The following is a 27,168-nucleotide window of genomic DNA, read 5'->3' as shown; positions in this document are numbered from 1 at the left end:
ACTGGCACCTCTATCATTTGTATCCATTACCATTAATTATGTCTGTCACCAGAGCCCGCAAGGGCCTAATTGCAAGGCCAGGACCCCAGGGTGCTAAGCACTGCACAGACTAAACAAAAAGAGAGTCCCTGCCCCAAGGAGTTTACAAGCTAGGTACAAGCGAAGACACAACAGGTGGATACAAGCAGACAGGCGGGGGAGTACAAGGAAACAGCAATGGTCAGCACGAGCAGCAGCCGTCTGGCAGGTGTTGAGGTTTTTGAAGGTGTCCAAGCCGAGGAGAGTCTTAAGCAGGGGTGTGAAGGACATAGCTTTGTGGATGGTTATGGAGCGCTCCTCCCAAGCATCAGAGGCAGCACGGGAGAAAGGACAAAGTCGTTCCGGTCCTGGAGCCCCTCCACGGAGAATAGGGCCACACCGGACTGAGTGCTATATGGAACTGACAATCTCTGACTCCGAGACTTTAAGGCCAAGAAGGGACCATCGTGTTCATCCGGTCTGACCTCCTGCGTGGCAGGCCACAGAATCCCATCCGTTCGCTCCCCTCCCAGGCCCGTAGCCTCTGGCTGAATTACTGACGTCCTCAGATCTTGATTTAAAGACTTCAAGTGACAGAGAATCTACCATTTACTTGCAAGCGACCTGTGCCCCACGCTGTAGAGGAAAGCAAAAAAACCCCAAGGTCTCTGCCAATCTGACCTGCGGGAATATTCCTTTTGAAAATGGGGCAAGTTAGGTCCAGATTACTGGAGGTGCCTTTGGGGTGTATGTAGGTGCCCAACTCACATTGGAACCCATGAGAGTTAGGTGCCTAAATACCTTTGAGGATCTGGGCCCAAGTCTTTCTGGCCTCAGTTCCCCATCTGTAATAAGGGGATCATGATGTTTTCTTTGCCTGTCTTGTCTATTTCGTCAGCTGTGCAGGACAGAGGCTATCTCCTACTAGGTGAATGTACAGCTCCAAGCGTAACGAGGCCCTGACTGCTTCATTGGCAGCCTGCATACGTAGAGGCCAGTGGTACATGCTGAGAGGCCTGCTGCATCCAATTAGAGCCCTCCTGGAACCTGTCCCTCTTCCGCCGATTCCACTTCTGTTCCACCAGACCCAACCGTAGAGAGAGATTTAAATCTGTCTGGAGAAGGGCTCAGATATGCAGTGTGACAATAGCCGGGAACTACCCCTTCCCCACCCCTCAACCTTTCCCACTACGCTATTGTTTGTCTTCTAGGCTCCCGTAACAGGCTCCTGCAAGGTCTGAGGTATGTCAGTGCCAAACATCCCCACCAAACCCTCTCCACTGGCTTTCCAGTCCCAGCCAGCGCTCTGGGCTCCATCTCGAGCCCATCCTCATTAACCCACAGGCCTTAATTACCACTCGCGTTGTTGCCTGCGAGACAGAAGCAGAGCTGGCCTTCCGGAGCAGGAAGGGGAGTGAAAAAAGGTCTGCCCTGGCTGTCATCAATATATTGATCTTTCCCCTTTCTGCCCCTTCTACCTCTTGGTGTTTAATTGGCAATAAATGAGACCAGTTGGAGGTGTTGTAATTAATGCCTGCCCACAACTCTGTCATGGCCGGAACATGGGATTGCTCTCTCTGGCTTTTCACGGCATACAGCCGCTCAGGAATCTTCTGGTGGAATGATTGTGACTGAAAAGATTCTGTCTTTGCAAAATCAGAGTTTTCCCCCAGGAAAAATTTCCATTTTTGCCAAAAAAAAAAAAAAAAAAAAAAAATTCAATTTTTCCCCCCTTCCAGGCAAGCTGAGCTCTTCAGATCTCTGCCTCCACAACCCCAGCCTGGCTGCCTCTGCAGTAGGTTGCATACAGATCCGTTGACAGGATTTGGGGCCTTAAAGAGAGGAAAGATATTCTGGTTCTAATGTGGAGGTACCCTTGAAATACAAGGAAAAGCTGTGCTGGCTATTATTGTCTAGCTACATTTTCATCTGACACACACATTCGCCTGTGGAACTCATTGCCACAAGGAAGCATTAAGTTTAGTGGAATTCGCAAAATGGACTGGCTTCATGTATACACCGAACGAGAACATCCGGATTTATCTTGGCAAAGAACAAACAATGAAATGCAAATAATTGGAGGAAGTGCTCAAAACCTCATGCTTCAGGGTCTGACTCAAGCTCTGTTGGATGGAGGTCAGGAGGAAGCATCCCCAGAGGCAGGTCATGCCATCGCTGCAGGGGTTCTTGCACCTTCCTCTGAAGCAGCTGGGGCTGGTCAGTGTGGGAGACAGATTCCTGGGCTAATCTGCTCCAGTGTCCTATGTTTGTATTCCTAGTCTGCTGAGTTCTTGCCCAGCGGCATTGCCGGGGCCGGAGTTTGGACCTGATGCACGTTTTCAGGAGGACAGTAGTGGACGAGAGATGTGCAGAGGGAAGAATCATAGAATCATAGAATATCAGGGTTGGAAGGGACCCCAGAAGGTCATCTAGTCCAACCCCCTGCTCGAAGCAGGACCAATTCCCAGTTAAATCATCCCAGCCAGGGCTTTGTCAAGCCTGACCTTAAAAACCTCTAAGGAAGGAGATTCCACCACCTCCCTAGGTAACGCATTCCAGTGTTTCACCACCCTCATAGTGAAAAAGTTTTTCCTAATATCCAATCTAAACCTCCCCCACTGAAGAGAGGTCAAGCCGGAGGATGCACGGTCAGCAGGACCAGAGGAAGTCTCTGGCATGGTGGCCAGCAGGGACAAGGAACGGAGACGCTTAACAAGAGACAGGGGCCAGCTGGTGGCCGTTGTAGGGGGATGTGACTGGGCGTCAGAGGAGAGACTCGGACACGGGCCGTGGCCACCAGGGTGGCAGGTTCGACAGCGATGTGGAGCTGGAGCAGGGCTCCTGAAGGGACATGGCCGGGATAGGTGGGTGGGGAGAACACGTGAGGTGGGGTGTAGGGAGGCCAGAGAGAGGAGGGAAGCGACATTAGTCGAGACAGGCAGTTAGGGCACAGACAGGGGTCGGGGTGGAGGTGGTGGAAGAGCCTAGATGGGAGCTTGATGCCCCTCTAGCTGGAGATAACCGCTTCCTCCGGCTGAGTGAACAGCCAGCGATTAGCTGCAGGGATGTCCCTAGCCAGACCTCAGTTCTGCATGCTGGAGGGGGGAGATGAGGCTGCTAAGAAACAAAGTCCCCATTGATGAGAGAGGGGAATGCAGTACAGCCCTGCTCCATCCACAGCACCCATTCCCTGCAGCCTTGATGGGCAAGGAGCACCCTCTGCTGGAAGAAGCCTCTGGATTCTGCAGAAAAGGACCCGGGGATTACAGTGGACGAGAAGCTGGGTATGAGAAGAAGGCCAATGGCATATTGGGCTGTATTACTAGGAGCATTGTCACCAGATTGAGGGATGTGATTATTCCCTTCTATTTGGCACTGGTGAGGACACACCTGGAGTATTGGATCCAGTTTTGGTTCCCCCCACTACAGAAGGGATGTAGACAAATTGGAGAGAGTCCAGCGGAGGGCAACGGAAATGATTAGGGGGCTGGGGCACATGACTTATGAGGAGAGGCTGAGGGAACTGGGCTTATTTAGTCTGGAGAAGAGAAGAGTGAGGGAAGATTTGATAGCAGCCTTCAACTACCTGAAGGGGGGTTTTAAAGAGGATGGAGCTCGGCTGTTCTCAGTGGTGACAGATGACAGAACAAGAAGCGATGGTCTCAAGTTGCAGTTGGGGAGGTCTAGGTTGGATATTAGGAAAACTTATTTCACTAGGAGAGTGGTGAAGCACTGGAATGGGTTCCCTAGGGAGGTGGTGGAATCTCCATCCTTGGAGGTTTTTTAAGGGCCGACCTGACAAAGCCCTGGCTGGGAGGATTTAGTTGGTGTTGGTCCTGCTTTGAGCAGAGATTGGACTAGATGACCTCCTGAGGTCTCTTCCAGCCCTAATCTTCTGTGATTCCAGTTGAGTGAGCAGGAGGAGCCAGGCAAAGTGGTGCCAAAGGGCGTGTCTACACTGAACAGAAAAAGGTGTACCGCTGAGTTTCAGCGCCTGGGGACCAGCCCCCGTGGGTATGTCTGCACCACTGTTTTTAGCCCGGTGAGCCCAAGACAAGTGGGCAGGGCTCCGAGGCTTGATGCCATGGGTTTTCCTTCGCAGGGTAGATGTACCGTGTAAGAAGGCAGACCTGCCCCCAAGGGGTCTGGGGGAAAAACATTTCCATCCAATTGCTTTTTTTTTTAATGGGAAATTGGGTTTGGGGCACAATGAAAATGTTCCTGGAACCAATTTCCCCAATTTCCACCTCTAGCTTGTACCTCTGAGGCCTGGACCCTCAAAGATATTTAGGTGCCCAACTCCCATGGGAGTCCAGCACTTGTAACCCCAGGTTACAAGCCTGAGCAGCAATTCCTACACTGCTATTCTAAGCCCCACAGCACAAACTGGAGGTTGACCCGACCTCTGGGACTCTCTGCCACAAGCCTTTTGTTGCAGTGTAGACGTGCGCCATGTGTCCGAGACTACAGCACTCTCTGCTGCTCAGTGGCTCAGAAATAAAACGTACATTCACAGTGTGTCCTAGAAGTTATGGAAAATCCCCCTTCCCCTAAGAAACCTTCCCTTCTAAACTTTAATTCTTTGACAAAGGGGAGCAAAGTTGAAAACGGCATGTAGTTTCATTTCATTGGAATCTTGTGTGTGTGGTGTCCCTACATTTTGCTGGGGTGTGTGGATTTTCTCCCCCCCCCACTGGAAAAGGCTGAAAGAGGGGGAAAGTCAGAAAACACACAATAGTTTTGGTTCAGATTTGTTTCATTGAAAATTCTAAGAATTTTTTTTGTTCAAAACCTTTTGTGCAGATATGTGACCAAGCCGAGTACCCCAGTACACTGTATAATAACACTGTCATCCAGCGATCTCAAAGCACTTTGTAAGGGTGGCATGGGATCATAATCCCCATAGGGAAACTGAGGCACCGAGCAGGGAAGTGACTTGCCCAAGATCGCCCTATAGCACAGCAAGGAATAGAAGCTGGGTCTCCTGACAGCGACTCCCACGCCCCATCCATTGGGCCATGTTTCACCCCAAACAAAGAACGGAATCGTTCTCAATAAAAGACTAATTTATTTCCTTGTGGTTTGGTATATCTCAGTCCCCTCCATTGTTTTTAAAAATAAAGTGATTTATTAATAACCTCGTCAGACATGGCTCTTAATGGGGTGACGGTACGTTCCGCGAGCCCAAACGTGTGCAGTTTAAGGCCTGCGGGACACACCACTGACTAAATGGGTCTAGTTCTACCAGTAGGCCCACGTGTGGACGCAATTACATCAGTATGGAGGTGCTCTACATGGCAGGGGATCTCCGCCATTTTTTCTTTCTGGGGCCCCCACAACAGGCTATAAAAACGCCACGGCTCACTTGTGCCCTAACAACTGTTTTTCTGCATATAAAAGCCAGGTCCGGCGTTAGGGGGTAGCAAGCAGGGCAATGGCCTGGGGCCTCCACGCCACAGGGGGGGCCATGATGCTAAGTTGCTCAGGCTTCAGCCCCCAGGTGGCAGGGCTTGGGACCCCAGGCTTCCCCCCCATGCGGTGGGGCTTTGACTTTCTGCCCTGGACCCCAGCAAGTCTAATGCTGGCCCTGCTTGGTGGACCCCCTGAAACCTGCTCATGGCCCCCCAGGGGAATATAAACTGTACTGGCAGGAGGTGCCTTGGTACTTGTATAGCTGTATCCATTGTAGGAGTTGTCCAGGCAGGGGCACTGGAACAATTGTATAGTGCAGGCGTTGGGAGCCATTGAACCAAACGGTAAATCCTGCCTACGATGGAAGCCAGACGTTTGGTTGCTATTATTCCTTCAAGCCAGCAAGAACTGCTGCACCCCTGTTCCACTGCTCCTGGGCTCCGGGATAGCTCTGTTTAAAAACGAACCCCACCCCTAGCCACCAGTTTCTGCAGAGCTGGTAGAAAATCTGTATGTAAAGCCAGCCTAAATCCCATGGTCAAGGCAAGAAAACGGGGACAACAGTTTGTAAAAAGGCTGCGGTTAAAACAGACTCCTGTTGCATCCATGGCACTTCAAATGGACACATCTTAGGCACCTCTGTCTTGGGCTGGTAGAGAAGGCTTTTGACCTGTCTTTCAAGACTTCTTGAATGATTAGTTACTTTCACGGTAGCACCTCCAGGGCCTCATTGGACTGAGTACTGCACAGATGCATAGTGAGAGAGAGTCCCTGCCCGAAGATCTAAACAGCTCAGGAAGGATTCGTTTTTAATACAGAGAGGGGAAACTGAGGCCCAGAGGGAGGAAGGGCTTGCCTGCAGGCAGAGCTGCACTGGTTAAGCCAAAGGTGTGTGTTTTATACCAATGCCCAAGGCTGGATGGAGGCGACCCTTTCAGTCGGAGCGCTTTATTTTGATTTAACTGAAATCAACGAGGAGCAGGTTTAAGATCAGCCACTGTTTAAACCAAAATAAGAGAATCCACTCAGTTTGCATCAGCTCAGTGATGCTGGTGTGTACGCCAGGCTTAAAAGACTGGCCTGATCTCACACCGGGCTTCTGACCAAGCCAGGAACTGAACCCAGATCTCTCAGTCTAGCCTCCCACGGCTTCCTTTTCTCTGGAAAGGAGCCTGGACAGCGAGTGAGGCTGAATGGGGGTGAAGAGGGCGTTAGCCCCATGGGAACGTTGATCCTGGCTTCCATTCGCTTCGTATTCCAGGCATGGGGTAGATGGGCAGGGACAGTCCTGACCCGGGGATCCTTGCAAGAGGAGGTGGGATGGGGTGGAGACCATGGCCTGGCTTCCTTCCTCCCATCACAAGCTGCTACTCCTCTGTCCACAACAAAGGCTAAGTCCACACTAACACCCCTTGCAGTTGGCAGATGCTCAGGAAATCTCCCCCTATACTGGATGGCTTGAATCAGGTGGGCCCACGTGGTTAGCAGGCTGAGGTGTGCCGATGCAGAGCTTAGCCAGAGAGGGAAATCCCATTAGACGCTTGCACTCCTTTCGGCGTCCTCAGAGTTCACAGCTGTCATGTACCCATCCTGATTATCCTCAGGGACCTGGATGAAACCAGAGACACAGGGTGACACTGGGTATTTTCCTGCTCAGACCATCTGGGGACAATCGGAAACCTTGTGCGGAAGAGACACTGACTGTGAGCCATGACTCTGGGCATTGATGGTGACCATAATACAGCAAGTGGCACCAGCTGAGGGCATGTGTTAGCATTAGACACAGTGATTGGGAAACTCTTTTCCTATTATGGAGAAGGTGAGTGTTAGGATGTCGGTGACAGTTTCAGGGCAAATGCACCTATTTCCCAGCCCCCTACGGTCCTGGGAGGGGACCCACTTAAAGGTTTCTGGCTCCCAGCCACTGTCTCTGTCATGGCTGATTTTTTGTTTAAGTCTCTGGCCTGGGACTCAAAAGACCAGGGTTCAATTCCCAGTTCTGCTCCAGATTTGCCCCGTGACTCTGGACAAATCACCTGGGGCTACGTTTTCAAGCGCTCCCACTGGCGACTTTACAAAGCAAAGGCAGCTGCTGAGCGCTTTGGAAAAACCGGGCCTTTTCCCCTCAGCGTCTCAGTCCACATCTGTCAAATGGAGTGGATCATTTTTTTGCCTAGCTAGGTGGCAAAGCTCATCTGGGCAGGGCCTGGGTCTCATTATGTGTACGTGCAGCCCCTTGGCTCATGGGGCCCTGATCCTGGTCTTAGCTGCTAAGTGCTATGGTGAAATAAGTCATATGTGGCGCTCAGTCTGCTACGGCTCTTCAGGGATCAGCCTCTGCTGCTTGTGGGACCTTGCCGAAAGAAGACGAAATCAAGGATTTACCTCCCAGTAGATCTGATCCTCGAAGCACTGTGTGTCTGGAGGGGACCCAAGCGCCCTGATTTTCAAAGTCGCTCCTGGGAAAGTAAAAGGAAGGGTGAGGGAAAAGTTCGTCCCATTCTGCAGTCTCTTTTCAGAGGTACTGGTCACCTGCAGCTCCTCTTGTAGCCAGTGGGAGCAGCCAGGGCTCAGTACCACTAAAAATCAGGCCCACTTATTTTGTTGCCTGTATTTTGGATGTCAAACTTCAACTACCCAACTTTGAAAAACTTAGAGTTTTTAACAGCTGCTGATTTCCCGACGCCTTGGTTTATGCTGACCTCTAGTGGCCGGACAGGAGTTTGGCACTCAGTGGTTATAGTATTTAATAGGGATTTATGGAGAACTAATTTCGAAGTGTAGACGCTACTTAAGAGAGGATTATAAGCTCCTTTATGTTCTGTGTCTGTACAGTGCCTAGTGCCCCGGGGGCCTGTCTGTGACTAGAACTCCAAAACGCTACCACAACACAAATAATTAATAATAGTAAAGTACTCGACTTGAGAATCGGGAGACCTGGGTTCAATTCTCTCCTCTGCCACAGACTCCTTGTGTGACCTTAGTCAAGTCACTTTAGGCCCAAATCTTGAAAGGGATTTAGGAACCTAAATATCTTTGAGGATCTGGTTCTCATTTGGTTCTCTTATTGGCAAAATGGGGATAATGATTCTGTCTTGTCTATTTAGACTGCAAAGTCTTCAGGTCCAAGGCCATCGGTTGTTATACCCACGTGTGGTGCCTAGCCCAATGGGGCTCTGATCTCTGCCGAGATCTGTGCTACTGCACCATCAATAACTGCTATTGAATCAAACCAAAAATGCTGCACTTTGTGGTCCCGAAGCCCTGTAGCAACGTTACCATGAGATGTTCCTGGAGTCCTAGGCGCCGACTCCGTGGGTGCTCTGGGGCTGGAGCACCCACAATAAAAAGTGGGGCACCACCAATCAGCTGTTTGGCAGCTGGGAGCGGGGCTTGGGGGCGGGCGGAGAGCAGCGGGCGGGAGCTTCAGGGCAGGGGCAGAGCCGGGGTGGGAAGAGATGGATCAAAGGCAGGGCCTCAGGAGAGGGAGCAGAGTGGGGGCAGGGCCTCAAGCGGAGCAGGGGTGGAGGATAAAAGTCTATGTTTCTGCCCGCGGTACTGTGACCACAGTGAAAAGATGCCCCATCAACAGGCACAAAGCTCACCCACGAGGCTCCCTCCGACCACCGCGAACCCCAGCGTGATGAGTAACGCGAAGAACTGGTAGGCTCCCTGGTACTTTGCCGTCCGGCTTCCGTTGGCAATTAAAGGGAACACGTCGGCCATCCTGCAAGATCGGTAAGACCAGGTATGTGTTGGGAACTCCTGTAACTCATGATGACCAAGGTAAGGCCTTGTCCCCATCACACGCCTGATTCATTTAAGGGGATAAGAATCTACTGCTGCTGGAAGTCAGTGGAGTTATTCCATTAGCTTGAGCTGTAGCCCGTCTGCTCCTAGTGCTGAAGGTCATCTGTTCAAATCCTGCCCATGGGCCAGCATCAAAGCCAGGTTGTGGGCGCTCAGTGCGGCTTCAGGGACTGATGTTTTGCTACTGTGGAACTAATGAAGCCATAGAGATGTAACCGTGAAGGATTGCCTAGATACAGAAGGGTCCAGAGGCAGCAGAAAGGGTGCAGTGTTAGGGGTGTGGAGGATTTGGACAGTCCTCGACCTCTGGAGCTCACTCACTGCTTGTCCCCTGACAGGGGCTTTTTGGGGGTGGATCAGACGCATCTATTGCTGGAGGGGGAGCTTACTGTCCACAGCAGTGGATAGTCCTGCCACTGAGGAGCAATTCCCTTCACCTCTCCATGCTCCGGTTTCCCCATCAATATGACTGCAATAATAATGTCCTTCTCCCAGGGGTTGCGTTACGAGGCAGAACTAGTGTGAGTAAAGCACCCAGGGTTGGAAGGTACTATAGATAGGCTTGGCTGTCAATGTTAGTAAATATCTGATGACTGAAATTTACAGCGGGGCAAAGTAAGAAAAACAAAAACGCTGCTTAAGAACTTGATTTCAGGCTGTTGACCTGTCATTTTGCCACGTGCCGCTGACTCTTTGCGCCTTCGAGTTCTAAAGCTTCAACTTCCTGCATCTCCGCGTCTACTCTCGTTAACTAATGACTGTCTGACGGCCTCTGTGGTCTGTCCACCCCCCATAACTTCCCCACAACTGTGAACAAGTAAATAGATAACTTGAAAAAAAAATGCTTTAAAATAACCCTTTGTGTTATCCAGCGACCATATTAAAACATAGTCGTACATTGCTAAGTCTCGCTGTAAAGCCTGGGTCTTCGATATGTGGGCTATTCCCGCCCCCCCATGCCCCGAGCAGCGTTGCGAACAGGTGTCGGGGGAGGGAATAGGAACTGCCCTGCCCTTTCCATAATACACACTGACCTTCTGGTGCTGGTACACAGGAAGGGGGTTCTTGGTCCTGAAAAGATGGAGAACGGCTGCTATAGAAATACCGTCTCCCAGGGAATAGCCATGCAGTGATTCTCGGCCTCTCGGTGGCCGTACGGAGTTAGTGAGCAGAGGACAGGGTGGTGTGTTAGTGAACCGTGCGTGCTCAATGCCTGGCGTGCATGGAGCTGCCTAGATGTCACCTCCCACCCACTCCGTCACCGGCATCGGGTGGGGTGCGATTTACGATCGAAATCAAGGAATCCACTGGGAGGGGAGGGTTGGGATGAAGGATGGTCTCTTCCCGCCCCCCCCCCGCCCCCCAAGTGAGTGAGACTGGCGTGCCGAGCGGCGCTCACCCGTCCCCGTAGACGTCTTGTGTTGCCAGAGCTGCCACCAGAGCTCCCAGGAGAGCACCCAGGACGCCCGGCATCCCATGGAGGTTGTGGACCCCGCACGTGTCCTGTATTTTTAGTCTGGCGTCCAGGATGGGCTGTGGAGAGCACAGAGGGGTTGTGAGGACATGAAGGCCTAGAGGCGCGTTCAGGGCACGAGTTCTGCAGCGGGTATCTAAGAGGCGCAGTGCAGGGGGTGGGAGGGCTTAAAGCAACCTTTCTGGACTGCCCCGGGGGCTGGAAAGCCCCTTGGTGTCACTGAGACATCCCTGGGAGCCTGTCTAAAGGCACGTCCACGCGGGACGCTTCTTACAGCAGTGTGGAGAGTACATAGATGGCTTCCTCCCTCCCCCTTGCGCAGGTTCAAATAGCAGTGTCGATGGCAAGGCAGGGCTTAGGCAGGCAAAGGAAAGACGCGCCTGACCCCTGTGGGTATGTTTCCAGTACAAACCCTACACGGTTCTCTGCACGCACAAGGTAGCATTCCCGCTGTCTTCCTCCCGCGCCCCCGGCCAGAGCCATTCGCTGCCACCCGCACGCCGCAGTGTGGACGCAGCTCGCTTTTCGCTGCGGCACGTGGCCACGTGTACCCTACGCATCACCGCCAGCGCTGTGTAATACAGACATGGTTTAGGCCCCAGCAGTCCCCACCCCCGGGCTTCAGGGCTGTTCTTGAGGCCTGGCCCCCACGGCACACCCGATGCTGGGGGTAGCGAGGCAGAGGCAGCAGGGCGGCTGTCTTCCACAGTCCCGGCGCTGGAGGAAACCTCCCCTGGCCCCAGCTGGGGTTTCAGGGCCTCTTTATGCTACTCCAGTTCCTTTTCCCTGTGTAAAGGAGGGCGAGGGCCTTGCTAGAAGGCCTGAGTCTCACTGACCCCAAGGTCCAGCACAGCGGGCAGAAAGGAAACTTTCACCCACTTTGAGGGCCCTGGCTGGCGCCCTGGAGAAAAGGGGCCTTACTGCCAATGAGGATCAGGCCCCACATTAAAGGTACGTACGCACGCACGACACGCTCCCGTCCGTCATGGGTAGAGTGCCTGAACAACGTGCCCCCCGCATGGGTATAACTACCAGTGTAGGTTGCAAGGCACCGTTTAGGCAAGTAAAGACACACCTGGCCTCTGTGGGTGTGGACCCTACACGGCTTTCTACGTGCCCAAGCAGGGCCTTCCCTGTCTACACAGCCCGACGCTTCCTCCCGTTCCCTGGCAGGCAAAGCTACACGCCGCTGTGTGACCACCGCCCGCTTTTCACTGTGGCGGGTAGCTCCGCGGACCCTCTGTGCCGCGGCAAGAGGCGTGCTGCGTAGACGTCACCGACGGGACGTACCGTGAGGAATTTGAAGCCCAGGGTAGAAACGAGCCCAGCCAGAAACCCAGCGATCATGGCACCGAATGGAGTCAGCATCATCTCGCCTGACGTCCCGACCACGACCCCGCCGGCTAAGGCTGCGTTCTGAATATGGACCTAGAGAGAGAGCATGGGGGGAGGAGCTCAGTTCAGACTCCCGCACCCACCGCTGGTCAGGTGCGGTGAAGACTGGAAGGAGAGGTGGTGAGAAAGTTGGGAAGAATTTCAAAGTTGCGTCTGGAAGGCACGGTTCAAAACAGCAGCCCCTCGAAAGGGGAATCTTAGATCTTAGAAGGCCCAAAGGGAGAGGAACTGTCCCCATAGTATCTACCAATGGTATTTATGTGGGCTTCATCACTACAGCACCAGAGCACCTCTCAGTCTGCAGTGTATTTATCCTCACAATCTCCCTGTGAGGTAGGGCAGCGCTATTGCCCCATTGTGCAGATAGGGAAACTGAGGCACAGAGACTGAGTGACTTGCCAAAGGTCACAGAGTGAGTCTGTAGCAGAGGAGGGAATAGAACTCAGGTCTCCCAAGCTATAGGGCTAATGTCCTAAACACTAGGCCATCCTTCCTTGCTGCCTCTGGCAATATCCTTGGGAGTTTTATTGAATTAAGTTTGTCTCTTTGGGCTCCCTTGTATTAAATGAATGGTTTGTGGTGTTGTGGGCTGAGATTATTTGTAACCTCTCAAGGGGCGGGGGGCAAATGTGACAGATGTGAGACCTGGGGCTTGAAATGACTATAATGACCAATGTGCCAGACAAGAATGGACTTTTAGAACAGAAAGCGCTAAGTGGTTTTCCTGGAGAATAGTTGGGGGCAAAGAATGCAAATTCCCCACCGCTAGTTACACCAAAATCCAGCCTTTTGAAGCTACACCCTGAAGATCGCATCACTGCCTGCTGACGGCCTGGTACGTGAAGACAAGATGAAAGGCCCAAGCTGTATAAAGGAGAGGCTGAACTGTTCATGGCAGCGGTGAACTGACACAGTACTCCTTTTCTTTTTGCGAATACAGACTAACACGGCTGTTACTCTGAAACCTGACACAGGTGTGAACTTATAACCATGGGGAAAACCTGATTGGGGGTTTTGAAGGACTGACACCTCCCAGAGCCCGAGTCTGGAGTTGGAGTGGGCTCTAGTGAGCCTTTCAGCGTGTGGGTAAGTTCTTGTATTGTTTTAAATAAGTTTTCTCTGTAATGCTGCTACCTTAAGAATAAATACGCTTGCTTAGAAAGCGTTGGGTGGTAACATAACTGCGAGCAATTACGCTGCTCGTTGCTTTCTCTCCAGAGGCTGCTTGTGCAGCCTGACTGGCTTGCTGGGAATATCACAATGCAGGCTGGAAAACCCTCAGTCAGGAGGGAGAGAGACGGGGGTCTCTCCCCAAGCGATGTGAGGGCTGGGGAACTGGGAGCGCCTGGTGGACCACGATGGGGGAAATACAGGCATCCTCAACTGTGACACCCATAATCCCACCTGCTCACCTGTCCACCATCTTGGGAAGGATGGTCCTGGCGAGACAGGTCTGCACAAAGGGAGCCCCACTCTTGTGCATCTCTGCAGGTCGCCAGGCTCAGGGCTCCTCTCCTGCAGAGCCTCGGGGGTGCGTAGCAGAGTCCACACGGCCAAAAGACTGAGGTTCTCATTGGAAGGGGGAAATGTGTCTGGCAGGAGACTTGGGGGTATGGGTGGCGGGTATCGAAGGCCAAAGGAGGCTAAGCCTCCCCTAACCCAGGCCATGGCTCCCCTGAGGCCTCCCCCTTGGTCCTCTTCTCCCCTGAAGCCAGCAGGGGCTCAGCTGCAGACGACGGCCAGTGGTGGCTCGGGGATCAGGCCGGTCGTGAGGGTGGTGGACTCGGGGCTCAGGCATGCCCTTGGGAGGAAGGGGCGGGGCTGGGGGCTAGCCTCCCCGAAGGTAGGGTTCACCCACCGCCCATGCTTGGGGAGTCAGCAGCAAAAAGACAGAGCTGCCACTGAGTTGACTCACCATGTCCAGTTTGCCTTCCCCATTGATGAGGGCTGACGTGGCAAAGGTGGCCAGCGTGCTAGCGGCCAGGGAGAAGTAGGTGTTCATGACTGTCCGCTGCTGGTCATCGCCACAAGCTGTAATGGCAGAGTTGAAGCTTGGCCAGAAGAGCCATAGATAGATTGTTCCTGCATGGGAAGGAATTAGGAGTTGAAAGCAGATTTGGAAGGCAGGGAATCTCCCACAGAGCTGATGGGGAATGTTCTGTGAATGCTTTTGCTTTGATCAAAAGCCGCTTGTTGTCAAAACAACTTTTTTTGACGGAAAATGGGTCTTTGACCAAAATGTAAATGGGCATACACGCTTTTCTTCTGGGTTGAAATTTCCTGTTTTTTCCATTGAAAAAAACAGAAAATGAAAGACTAAGTGTTGGATTTCGGTTAAATCAAAACCCAAAACACTTTTACCAAAAATTTTCAGTTTCTGATTTTTCAACAAAAAGCCCCCCCACACACACACAGTTTATGGAAAATTCAGAGGGGAAAATGTTGGGTTCGAATCCATGCTCTAGAAAAGACTCAAAATTTGACTTTTCTGATGGAATTTTCAGGTTTGGTTTGACATAAACGCCCCCCCCAAGAACTGCTGCTGAGCAGACAAATCAGCTATTCACCCAGCTGTTTACTGAGAGAGTTGTTTACTGTTTAACAAAGGACTTTTCTAAGTGCCCTATAATACACATGCTTGCTTGGATTGTTTTGAAACTTGCTGTACCGTATCTGTGCCAGTCTATACTGTTATGGTCACCACTTTTACAAGACTCTAATATATTTTGTACAAAGCATACCTTGTGAGAGATCATTGGAAAACTCATATCCCGCTGAACATTATTGTCCTGGTAAAATATGTGTATCAACATTGTATGGTAAGTTATAAGTTTCTACTATATAACATTGCTGTAACACAGGGGTTCTCAAACTGGGGGTTGGGACCCCTCAGGGGGTCACAAGGTTATTACATGGGGGGTCACGTGCCGTCAGCCTCCACCCCAAACCCCGCTTTGCCTCCAGCATTTATAATGGTGTTAACTATATAAAAAAGTGTTTTTAATTTATAAGGGAGGTCACACTCAGAGGCTTGCTATGTGAAAGGGGTCGCCAGGAAAAAAGTTTGAGAGCCACTGCTGTAACGTGTTCCAGAGCTAAAAAGGCAGGTCCAAACCAGTTCTTCAAAGACGCATTAGCACCCCCAGCCAGGTGTTAACGAGCTGTCACTGGCTTAAGCAGCCAATCTTCAGCAACATGAAGGTGTAAACAAGAAATTCACATGTCATCACAGAGATGGTTCAACCCGTACGTCCCCAAGAAGCTACTTGTCGCCTGCACCCCAGTCAGGAGTAATCCTCAGAGAGGGGAGGTTGGTATAAGAGAGAGACAGAGGCCTCCTCTGCTCATGACATCAACAACTCTTGAAGAATTGAACTTAGAGGGGAGTGGTCCCAGCAGCTGTTCAGTGGTCCAGACGGTACCCTGGGTAATGTCACACTGGGACAGGGTTAAGGGTCCAAATTTGGAGTCATCTGAGCAAGGGGATCTCAAGATAAAGCCCCCTAAAAATACCACAGACATAGTTTTCCGATTCGTCAGATGTTATTTTGGCCCCATCCGGGGCTCGAGCTACGTGTGTTCCGAGTCCTTACCGATCATAGCAAAGAGATCTGAATGGTACACGGAGCCTTCCCTCTGTCTGCTCTTGTCCAGCTGGGGCCGATACAAGATCCGCGAAACCATCAATCCGAAATAAGCCCCGAAGGTGTGGATGGTCATGGAGCCCCCAGCATCCTTTGCCTGGTTGGTACAGGAAGCAAAGGATGGTGCTGAAAAGGGGGCAGGAGGTAATACAGTCTGTACCACCACTGGGCAGCATGTTTTCAGCCCAACTGCGCTTAGCAAAGAAACACGGATTCGACAATATTGAAATGTTTCGCAAAGTCATGTCGGTTTTGTCGAAGGCTTTGGTGAGCAGGGGAAGGGAGGGAGCCCTAAAAAATCTTTAGAAATCTAAACATTTGACTTGAAAACTATTTTTCATTTGGAAGCTTCCTGGAATTTTATTTTAAAAACCGTTTTAAATGCTTGCAAGAAAACATAGCTAGATTTATTTAAAAATAAAGGTGGGGATAAAAACCACCCAAAAACTAAATGAAAATAATTACGCTTTGGGTCAAATTAAATGTTTAGTTTGACCCAAAACAATTTTTTAAATTTTATTTAGCCACTGAACCAACAAGTCAGGTATTTGCTCAGCTTGACAACCACGCTGTGACCCAGCTTAGAACAGCTTAGAACAGCTTGCTCTGGGGAACGGAAGAGCCATGAAAAGTGTGACTTACCCCAATGACGCTGAGCAGGACGAATTCATTAATACCAAAGAGTGTGACTTCAAACAAGGCCATCAACAGCAGCTGGATGGGGCTTGTCTTGCCCAGAACTGCTCCGAAGGAGATCAGGACAGCTCCGGAGCAGAAATCGGCATTGATCATGCTAGCAGGAATAGTGAAGAAAGTAGAACAGGTTGCAGGAGACTGTTACCCCGGGCAGATTGCCAACACAAGACCAGTTTCCTCTAGATTTAAATGGTGCAGGGACCCTTGCACCTGGGTGAATTTCAGCCTTCAGTTTAATGGATAAGGGAGAAGATTGTGCACTTGACAGTCTGGGAAATTCACAAGGGTCCCCAAGAGAAAAGCTTTCCAGAGAAGGAACGGCAGAATCGGTTAGCAGGTGTGATTGGAGACTTTGGAACAGAAATGCTAGGCTCATCTAACGAATGGGTGGAAGGGCTAAGAACTGAGCTGGAGGGTTTCACATCTGTGAAATTACCCAGCCGGTATTGTGGTCTGCAGGAGGCCAGATGATCTATTGATCCTTTCTAGTCTCGATCTAATGAGTGAAAAAAGCCCTTCTGTTGTTCCGTGTATTACAGTAGCCTCAACTGAGATCAGAGTGCATTGTGCTAGGTTCTGTCCATACACACAGGGAGAGATGCACTCCGCCCCGGAGGCGAGAGAAATGAGCTCTTGTTATCCCTATGGTACAGATAGGGAGCCGAGGCCCAGGGAGACAAGGTCACAAGGGGAGTCTGCAGCAGACATGGGATTTCAGCCTAGGCCCTCTCATGCCTATTGCCAAATCCGCTTTTGACTGCTGCATAAATGAGCAAATCAGGCTGAGGCAACACAATGGCGTTCTGATCACAAGCATGTCTGACATGAACATCTGTGCGGCTCCCTGGCTTAGAGCTGGACCCGGAAGGAAAGCTGTATGTGTGACTTCACACCACGTTACCATCTATCCGAGCACCTCTGAACCTTTATCCTTGCAACCCCTGGGAGCCAGAGCAGGGCTGTTCTTCCAGTTTTACCAATAGGGAGCTGAAGTACAGAGACTTACCCACTGTTACACAAAGAGTCTGTGGCCAAGCTGGGAATGACCCACCTGACATCCTTCCTCTCTGACACCTGGCCTCCAGCCACTCACCTCTCTATTCCGATGTGAATCTTGCCATTGTGAAAAGAGTGGAAAAAGCCTTGGATCAGTGTAGACCACTGGATAGCGAACGCCGCGATCAGGAAGTTAAAGGCTACGCTGCCAAATCCATAACGTTTCAGGAAGGTCATCAAGAAGCCAAAGCCGATGAAGATCATGGTGTGAACATCCTGGAAACCTGGGGAAAGCATCACAAATGGATTTGATCCCGGGGGAGAGGGAACTTGTCAACACATTTTCTGAAATATTTATTTCCCCCCACCCCACCCCAAAAAACCCTCAAGTATCGACAGCTTTTTGACATGCTCCAGGATTGGTGCAAAATAACCCAGAAGGGGAGAAATCCACAAAAATGTTGACTTTTTTTTTTCTTTTTTCTTTTTTTTTAAATCTGAATTTGAAACTGCCTTTGAACTTCAAAACATTTTTAAACTTTCTGTCAGGAAGAAGAGCCGGAGAATCCACCCCAGAGGATATAGGTAGACTGCAGTGCTAAGATCATCCTCTCAGCACAAATGCAGGTGAGCATTTCCCAGGACCGTTTCTTTCCCCTCTGCTTTCATCAGAACAGAGAGCAGCCCCCAGCCGGCTCTAGGAAGCCATCATCCAGGGCAAGAGAGCAGCCAAGCGACCTTGAGAATTCGCCGAGCACGGACGTGCCATGTGGCCCCGTTCTCTGGGGCTGCCCCATGGAACGATGACCTCGCTGAGTGGCAGCTGCGCAAACACTGTACCTCACCGCTTTGTTCTTCCGCCGTTCAGGCGGGACGTAAAAAGCAAGGTCCTGACATTAAAGAACCTGTGACACCTTTCGCAAGAGCTCTGGGATGTCTTCTGGACATTTTCCAACTGGAGCCACTCCCCCCACCTCCCCACTTTTCAGAAGTGAAGAATCAGAAGTGCAGTGCTCCACTCCAGACGTGGCTGCATTTCAGTGGGGGACAGGTGACCCCTGTTCTGTAAAGCACTTTGGAATTCTTCGGGCTGACTAGTGCTACGAAAACCTAAGTCCTGGTTAGAAGCATCATGAACAGTGTTGCACTTGTAAGGGCGACATTTCCACCCAGAATCTTACGCGGCGTTACTGTGGGAACATGGACAATAATTCTTAGCCATCGCAGAGCACCTTTCCTGCCTAGATCTCTCCTTACAAAAGTGGGGAGCGGTTACAGATCATTGCTAGTTCTCGCGATTTTATCACAAGTCTCGTGATATTTGCTGTTCTTGATAAAGCCCTGCTCTGGGAGTCAAGTGGTGGGGGGAGAATTCAAAGCCACTTCTAGCCCTCATGTCTGCAGAGAAAAGCTTGCAAGTGCAAGTGAATCTAGTGCACCCTAAAGGCTCAGAAACCAGACAGAAGATAGATAGAACCCGGAGTTTTGTTTTTGTTTTTTAATCTCACAATTTTAAGCCAATATCATGATTTCTTTGGGTGCCTGAGCCATGATTTTTTTTTTGAACCGTTATGGGGTTCGCAACACTGTTGCTATTATCCTTATTTAGCATACAGGGAAACTGAGGCAGAGAGCAGGGGAAGAGGTTTGCCAAAGGTCACACAGCAAGTTAGTGGCAGAGCTGCAAAGGGAACCAAGTTCTCATCACTCTTAGTCCCTTACTATAACCATTAGACCAAGTGGGCTGTTTGTCCAGTTAAACCAGTTGTAAATCCAGAGTGACTCCCCTGACTCCAGTGGATTTTAGATCAGTGAAAACAATCGCAGAGATGTGGAATGCCAAGCCACTTGTGGAATCGCTCTGAAACCAGTGCGCCAAATGCAGCTGGGAATAAGAAGGTCTTATTCTCCCTGGTCCAGCACCTCCTGTTTTCATTCGCACCAATGCTAAGCATGTGCACCGCACTATGGGCCTGATTCTCACTTCCGCTATTAAGGTCCCTTTGCACTGCTCTGGCAGCGTGAAAGCCCCTTTCACTAGGCTAGAGCGGCATAAAGGGGCCTTTGTGTAAATGAGAATCAAGCCATCAGCACTGGGTGGGTATAAAAATGATTGTAACTTTCATGCCCGGGGGAAGGGGGGCGGCGGAAATCGGGTCTATAGCAGGAACAGCAGCGAACCAGAGAGCTATGCGAGTACAGGGTCTGCTGTGTTCTCTTAAACTCTCCCCCTTCACCACCCCCAGCACAGAGATCTGCCAGCTTCTTCACCACCCCCTCGTTCCACAGGAGTTAACACAGCCCACAGAGTGCCAAGATCCTGCGCGGGTGTAAACCGGTGTCACTCCACGGCAGCCAATGGGACTACACCTGGGTAGCACCTGCCCCTCCGTCTCGTCACCTCGCTGCTGCCAGCGTATGGAGCTAACACTCGACACTGGCGACAGTCACAGGTACAGGCTTTCGCTCATGGCCTCCGGCCATGCCACCATGTGCTCTGCACGGAAAGTGACTAAAGTAAATATAAACTCTGCAGGTGCACAAGCATTAGGCTCATGATTCAGGAACAAAGCAAGGGCCTGGTCTTGTGGTGCCCTGCACCCTGTGGGAGTCCTTTGCTCTGGTGTGAAGTGGGTGTGAAACGGCGCCTGCCTGATGCTCATTTACGCCAAGGCCCTTTACGCTGGTCTGGCAGGTCTTAAAGAGGAAGTAGACTCATTACACTCCTGCTAAGATCCTGCTTCCCTTGCCAGAGTGGTGTAAAAGGCCCATGGTATAAAGGACACTCTGCATCTACCACTGTGAGGATCAATATATTAAAGATGACAAAACATTTGGGAGATCTACCAATGACAAATGCTATCTCAGAGCCTGGTATGCTTAGTTTATGATTTTGTAGCATTTTACACTTATTTCATACTAGTGCCAATAACAACCCAAGGGGCCCAATGCTGATTTACACCAGGGCCCCTTTACCCCACTCTGGCAGTGTACTTACATGTGCTTGACACCCGTGCTCTGCCCAAGTAGAATAAAGAGGCCTTAGTGTAAATAGGACGCCCGCGGGCGCAAGGTACAGGGCAGTGAAGAATGAGGGGGCATCTACCCTGCAAAAAAAGACCCACGCAGCAAGTCTCAGATCCTGGGTCAACTGACTTGGACTCACACTCCAGGGCCAAAAATAGCAGGACATCTGGCCCTCAAGGCTCTGAAACCCAGTGTGCAGGGAGGGTCTCAGAGCCCAGGCTCCAGTCTGAGCTCGAACATCTACATGGCTATTTTTACCCGTCACGTGAGCCTGTCAGTTGACTGGGGCTCTGAACCTCACTGCTGTAGGGGTTTGGTGCAGGGGGTTGGTGTTTGGGGGTGTTTTTGCTTGTAGCGTAGACATACCCGGAGATGCCAGGTCTCCTAGCTCAGTGGCGTGGTGGAAAGTGTCCTCCTGTGTGTGCAAATGGTCCTGGGTTCTAATCCTACCTCAGATGGCACAGAAGAACTGGTGAGGAAGGTTGAGTGATCACAGAGCTGGGAGACTGATTTCAATCCCCTGCTCTGTCACAGGCTTCCTGGGTGCTCCGGGGGCAAGTCTCTCCCTGCCTCAGTTCCTCATCTGTATAATGGGCCCTGCCCTGCTTCCCAGGGATGGTGTGAGGACAAATACACTAACGATGATGAGGGGCTCAGACGCTATGCTAACAAGGCCCAGACGTGGGTGTAGACAACTGTGGGGGACTTTACCCTCCTCCAGAAAACATCGTGGATTGCATTAATAAAGAAACCTCGAGCTTGGGCCAGAAGCTCGTCTATCTCCCTTTATTAAAAGTGGACAAATTCAGGCCTGGTACAAAGCTGCTCCTGGAAGCAATATGCAACAACTCTGCCACCACCCAATAAAAAAAAAGTTGTCTACCCCCAGCTATCTAAGGCCTGGCCTACACCTGAGACGTCGGTCGCCCTAACTGCGTCGCTCAGGGCTGTGAAAGATTCTGCGCCCTGCAGGTCTCCTTAACCCCTACTGTAGGGGCAACTAAGTTGATGGAAGCATTTTTCCATTGATCTCTCCACGGCCTCTCGGAGGGCTGGATTATCTGCACTGAGGGAAAAATCCCTTCCCTGGATGCCGGAAGCATCCACACAACACCCGCGCAGCTTCAGCTCTGCGGTCGTGTAGACGTACCCTAGGCCACCTCTTTCCTGATAGAAAGTGCATGTCTCTATGTGTTGAATGTGTGTGTGTGGGTGGGGGGGGGGGGTGTGAGTAATTCTCTTTCAGCTCTGGGTGGAGTTAAGAGTTGGCAGATGAAACTGGGAGAACCTGTAGGACGTCCGCTCCTGCTAAAGCCTGACTGCAGCTATGCGGTTGCCCTGCCTTCACCAAGGCCGAGCAGCGTAGGTCTCAGCCCTGCATCCACGTACCCCGCCTCTTGGGCAGGGGTTCCATGAGAGCAGGAAGCGGCATGGATCGCAGGCTGTGACGTGCTGATCCGCATGGTAAGGGGAGTCCTGGGAAGCCTAGAGGCAGGGTTCGCGGTGAGCTTTTGGTTTTGTGCCTGGAGCACTGTTGGTCGCAACTTCCTTTCCCCTGGGGAGGGGGTGGGAGAAAATAAAAATGACCCATCTGGCTGCAGGAGTCTTGATCCAACTGAAGAGGCAGAGGCGTGTCAGACTCAGGAGGAGAGTCAGGTGTGGCTCAGGGGGGAGCAGTTCACGTCTGTCCATTGGCAGAGCTAGGAGTTGAAAAATGTATCCTGAGTCCCAGGCCAGTGATCTGTGTGCTAGGCAATGCTGCCACCCTACACACTATTGCAGAACCATGAGGCCAACGTTTTCAAAAGTAACCACTGACTCTCAACTCTCTGTTGAAGTCACTGGAGCTATGTTGATTTATACCAGCTAAAGATCTGGTCCAAAATTGCCCCGAATTTCTCTTAAAAATCAGGTACTTGTCTACACTTAAAATGCTACAGCAACAATGAGCCACTGTGGATAATCCACCTCCCCAAGAGGCGATCGCTAGATCGACGGAAGAATTCTTCCGTTGCCCTAGCACTGTCTACACTGGGTGTTAGGTTGGCTTAACTACACCACTCAGCGGTGTGGATCTTTTTCATGCTCCTGAGCAGTGTCGTTATGCTGAGCTAATTTTCTAGTGCAGACCTGGCCGAAATAAAGACAACGGCCTGGCCTACACGAGAAAATTATGTGTTCATAAATCCACACCCTAACCGACGTAGGTAAGCTGACCTAAGTCCCCATGTCGACAGAGCTAGAAGAAATTCTTCTGTCAACCTAGCTGCCGCTTCTCAGGGAGGTGGATTACCTACGCCAATGGGAGAACCCCTCCCTTTGGCATAGGTAGGGTCTACACTGAAGATAGTGTTTACAGCCATGCCGCTGTAGCATTTCCAGTGTAGACTAGCTCTAAGCACCTTTTCCAGACCTGCAGAAGAGCTCTGTGTAGCCCAAAAGCTTGTCTCCCTCCCCAACAGACGTTGGTCCAATAAAAGCTATGATCTCACCCACCTTGTCTCACTAATATCCTGGGACTGACACAGCTATAACACTGCAAACCTAATTTCTCTTTCACTTGCTTTGCAGCGTTAGTTTCAATCTATTTCATGCTGCTCCCTTAGCTAAGGCAAAGGGGGCGTGTTTTCATTATTCCTGTAAGTGTCTGATCCGTATCTGTTTCAGGCCTGGCAGTTTTGCTGGCTGCCCTTAGCAATTTGACCAGGACATCAGGATTAATGACCCTGGTTTAGGACAACAGTCACGGGACTTTCCATCCCCATGAGTGGTCCGAGCCTATGTTTTGCAATCGCGCTCATTCCAAAGAGCGTTCCTCAGCAGCGCACTGACCTCTAACCTTGTCAGTACTGGAGCAGGGAAGCGTCTGCAGTGAGAAACGATGCACTAGATGGTACTTCGATTGGAAGCTCTACGTTCTGGATTCATACAGCACCTTGCACTGTGGGTTCTGGTCTGTGATTGAGGCTCCTGGGTGCCACCATAATACAGATAAGGAATAGTAATAATAGTAGGATGGTACTAAATAGTAATTATAATTAATAGATCACCTTGGAGATTTAAAAACATGTGTCTTTCTCAACCAGAACCTGATCTAAACCCTGTTGGAGTCAACAGAAAGTCTCGCAGTGACTTTCACAAGCCAGGTCCTAAGCTGTAAAGTGGTTGTGTCTATGGTTAAGTTTATGACCGATCCACACAGGGTAGAAATTTGAGCTGGTCGGAAAAATTCCAACCAAACAATGTTTCATCAGAATTGCCAATTCGGTGAAGTCAAAAGGTTCCATAGACACAGTTTGGCTTCACCAATGTTCCAATGGGCTAACTGGGGCAGTGGGTCAGGCATCCAGCCCTGGGGGTCCGGCTCCTCTCCTTTTCATGGAGAATGTTGAAATTTTTTGTTTTCATTCCAAATAGGAGTGAAACCCAATTTTGAAATATCAAAATCCCCCATGAAACGGAACTACTTTCCCCCACTGTGAATATCCCACAGTAGCCCATGATGACAGCCAGCATGTGGGAACATTGAGCAAAGTTCTGCAGAGAGCAATGAAAATGGTTAGGGAACTGGAAAGCATACAAATACGTACAAATATGTTGTTTGTATAGCTATGCCAAGCAGTGATTACTACCAACTAGAGCCCTCAACCAAGATTAGAGGCCAATTGTGCTAGAGACTGTGTGTGCAAATAGCAAGAGACATTTCCTTATGAGCATGTCTTTGCTGCAGGGGGAAAAAGGTGTGTTCTTAACAAGCATTAAAATCCTAGCACAGACAAGGTGGGCGAGGTCATATCTTTTATTGGGCTCACTTCTGCTGGTGAAAGAGGAAGCTTGCGAGCTACCCAGAGCTCTTCTTCAGGTATCTTCTCTCTGATATCCTGGGACCGATACGGCAACAATAACACTGCAAACAACAAAGGAAAGTAGCGAAGGCAAGGCAGTTGTAGTTTTGACACAAGTTTGCTGGCAGACTAAACTACAGGCTCCCCTACAGTAGAGATGTAGGGCTAGAAAAGCATACCATCTACTTAACAGCACATATAAATCCAGTGTATGCATAGCTCAGTACAAAGATCTCCTTTATTAGCTTAGGCGTTAGTTATGTTGATACAGGAGCAGTGTGCAGTGTGAGGTTATTACAAGAGATGCACTGTCAAGCAACAGGTGTTCTCCGGATATTAACACCCCTCCGGAAGGCTTCTAAATGAATGGCTCAGGATTTCTGCAGTATTTGTGCAGTCTCTTTGAGTATTTCCAAAGTTCAGCGTGGGCCTTGCTATTTCTAGTCATGACCCAGTATTTCTGAGGGTTCCTGTCTAACGTTTCAACTGTAACAGGCCAATATTTCTACAGCACAGTCCGTGGGAATGGACCAGTCATCCTACAGTGCTTCGAACCATTGCTTGTCAAGCTTTTGGTCAAGCAAAGCCCACTCCTTTCTAACTAGGCAAAGGGAGATTATCTCCATCTTAAGAAGGGAAACCAAGGGTAAGTCACTGCAATAAAAAACCCACGGCACCCCGTCTCAGAGCCCAGGTCAACTGGCAAGGGCGGCGGGGCTAACAATTGCAGGGTAGATGTTCGGGCTTGGGCTGGAGCTCTGGTTCTGTAGACCCACGTCCGGGCGGGGTCTCAGAGTCTGGGATCCGGCCTCAGCCCAGATGTCTACAGTGCCATATTATATGGCCGCACCAGCCCATCTCAGCTGGTCCAGGCCAGCCGTGCTCCACGGGTCTTTTATCACAATGTGGACATACCCCAAGGCAGAGAGAGCCTGAGGCTATGTTGGACACTGCCGGCGGAGGGTACCGATAGCTTCAGGGAGCATTCATCTACCTGGCGTGGGTACCGACAGCAGCTGCAGCGCAATCCCCCCAAAGCTAAAGCAGGCTGCCACAGCTTCGCTGCCATTGGTACCCAAGCTGGCGGAGGTCGGAACCTGCTTACACGCTGCAGTCACCCCCTGAGGGATTTGCCCAAGGGATCTTGTGGCAGAGCAGGGGGTTTGAACCCTGTTCTCTAGCGAGCTAGGCCAACCGCCTTGACCCACAAGACTATTCTTCGATGAGGCCAAGTGGAGCAAACGTCCCCTGTGGTGCTGCAAGTTGCCCGTGTGTGATTCCCAGCATTTAAGCTGGCTCTGATTGCCACAATAAGAACAGATCTCAACCGAGGAATGAATGAATCCCTGAGCAGCCTCATGCCTCCCTTCCAGGCCCTTGACTCTTCATCCACCAGCCCTGACTACCATTTGCTGTTGAAGTGCAGGCCCCCACGGAGCAGCTGCTTAGCAATGTCACTGCACTGTCTGCTCCCCCCGAAGTCAATCGCCTCTTTCAGGCTTTAGGTTCCAAACGAGCCTCCAAACGCCTCTGCTCTGCGAGGGATGTCCTGGCACACAGAGGCGCCTTTCCCAGAGGCCAGCTCTGAATTGCAAGACCCCGGGAAGGGATTACCGTTTGCCTTGCAGCTGTACTGCCCACCAACTCCCGCGCACGCAAGGATAATACTCTGAGTGCTTTTCAACCCACGCGCCCGGCACCGGCCTCGCTAGCTTCTCCCATGCTCTGCACAATGTGTCTGCACCAAGAAGAAAAACCAAGAGGGTGCCAACAGCGGGCATCAGCTTGGGGCACTTCTAAGTTCTTAAATTCCCCCTGAAAGTTATCACCCACCAGTCAGCATAGCCCAGATCCTCTGGGCCTCTAATGTATATACACTTCCCTCGGTGCCTGAGCCACAAAGATTGCTGCTGTTGCTCTTGATTTTACATGAAAGTGCTCAGATACTACGGGGATGGGCTGCAGTTTTATACCCCTAAGATAGATAGGCTGTGAGTCTGATACAGCTGTAGAGGGTCATATTTTACGACTGGAGGTCCCTGGTTCAATCCCAGAGATCAGCCAAGAAGGTGGCTGTTATATAAATGGGGGCTCATCTGGGGTTTAAGAGACTGTGTGGGTGTCACACACTTGAGATGAGCGTCCTCTGTCACAGAGAGGGGCCATGGAACATCTGGGGCACGGAAATGCATGGGTTCCCCTCCTACAGATGGCATCTGACCATGGTGATGGGCAATGTAGGTGGGACCTCCTGAATTTGGGGGGGGGAGGGATAGCTCAGTGGTTTAAGCATTGGCCTGCTAAACCCAGGGTTGTGAGTTCAATCCTTGATGGGGCCATTTAGGGATCTGGGGCAAAAATTGGGGGTTGGTCCTGCTTTGAGCAGCGGGTTGCACTAGATGACCTCCTGAGGTCCCTTCCAACCCTGATATTCTATGACCGAGGCTGATGAAGCAGGAGCTGAGTGCATGGATGGGTTGTACTCACTCGGGTAGCGAAAGTAAAAATCGTTGTCCCGGTTGCTTTTGTTGTGGTGGCTCAGCTCCTCGTGCCAGAGTCTGGCGCTGGTCTCTTGATCGTAGCGGACGAAAAGAGCGAAGAGGATGATGGTGAAGAGCTGGAGGAGGAAGCATATTGCTGGGAGCTTGAGCCTGAGGTTGGTTGTGTGGCCAGACATGCTCCTGAGGAGGAGAAAGAAGCGTAAGAGAGATGAAAATGAAACTAATCTTCCAACCTGGCCGCAGGTGGAAGTTAACAAGCTGAGGCCCTTGTGCCAAGACTTTTGTTAATTACTTGTAGAAAGCCTCGCCCACCAGTCAATGAGTTGCCAGCTGGGTCCCTCCCACTGAAA

The 27,168-nt window shown here is 50.9% G+C and overlaps 1 protein-coding gene across 2 annotated transcripts; it reads right to left on the bottom strand.

Annotated features, from left to right (window-relative positions):
- Nucleotides 1-4,756: 4,756 nt before the first annotated feature.
- Nucleotides 4,757-27,080, bottom strand: RHBG (Rh family B glycoprotein). Of its 2 annotated transcripts, XM_048828071.2 has the most exons (11): nt 26,805-26,894; nt 24,285-24,379; nt 17,543-17,729; nt 16,396-16,546; nt 15,703-15,850; nt 14,025-14,191; nt 12,005-12,142; nt 10,640-10,773; nt 9,036-9,157; nt 7,816-7,889; nt 4,757-7,038 (listed from the first exon to the last, which is right to left on the bottom strand). In XM_048828071.2, exons 3-11 carry the CDS (start codon nt 17,707-17,709, stop codon nt 6,964-6,966), a joined length of 1,176 nt encoding a protein of 391 aa, XP_048684028.1. In that variant the 5' UTR covers nt 17,710-17,729; nt 24,285-24,379; nt 26,805-26,894; the 3' UTR covers nt 4,757-6,963. The 2 variants fall into 2 exon arrangements, with proteins under 2 accessions (XP_048684028.1, XP_048684027.1); XM_048828070.2 differs by lacking the exon at nt 24,285-24,379 and having other exon boundaries at nt 26,805-27,080.
- Nucleotides 27,081-27,168: the final 88 nt, after the last annotated feature.

The sequence above is a fragment of the Caretta caretta genome, chromosome 24, assembly GCF_965140235.1.
Source record: "Caretta caretta isolate rCarCar2 chromosome 24, rCarCar1.hap1, whole genome shotgun sequence".
Classification (NCBI taxonomy): Eukaryota; Metazoa; Chordata; order Testudines; family Cheloniidae; genus Caretta; species Caretta caretta.
The sequence above is the reverse complement of the archived record's forward strand: the minus strand, read 5'-3'. Positions and strand labels throughout refer to the sequence as shown.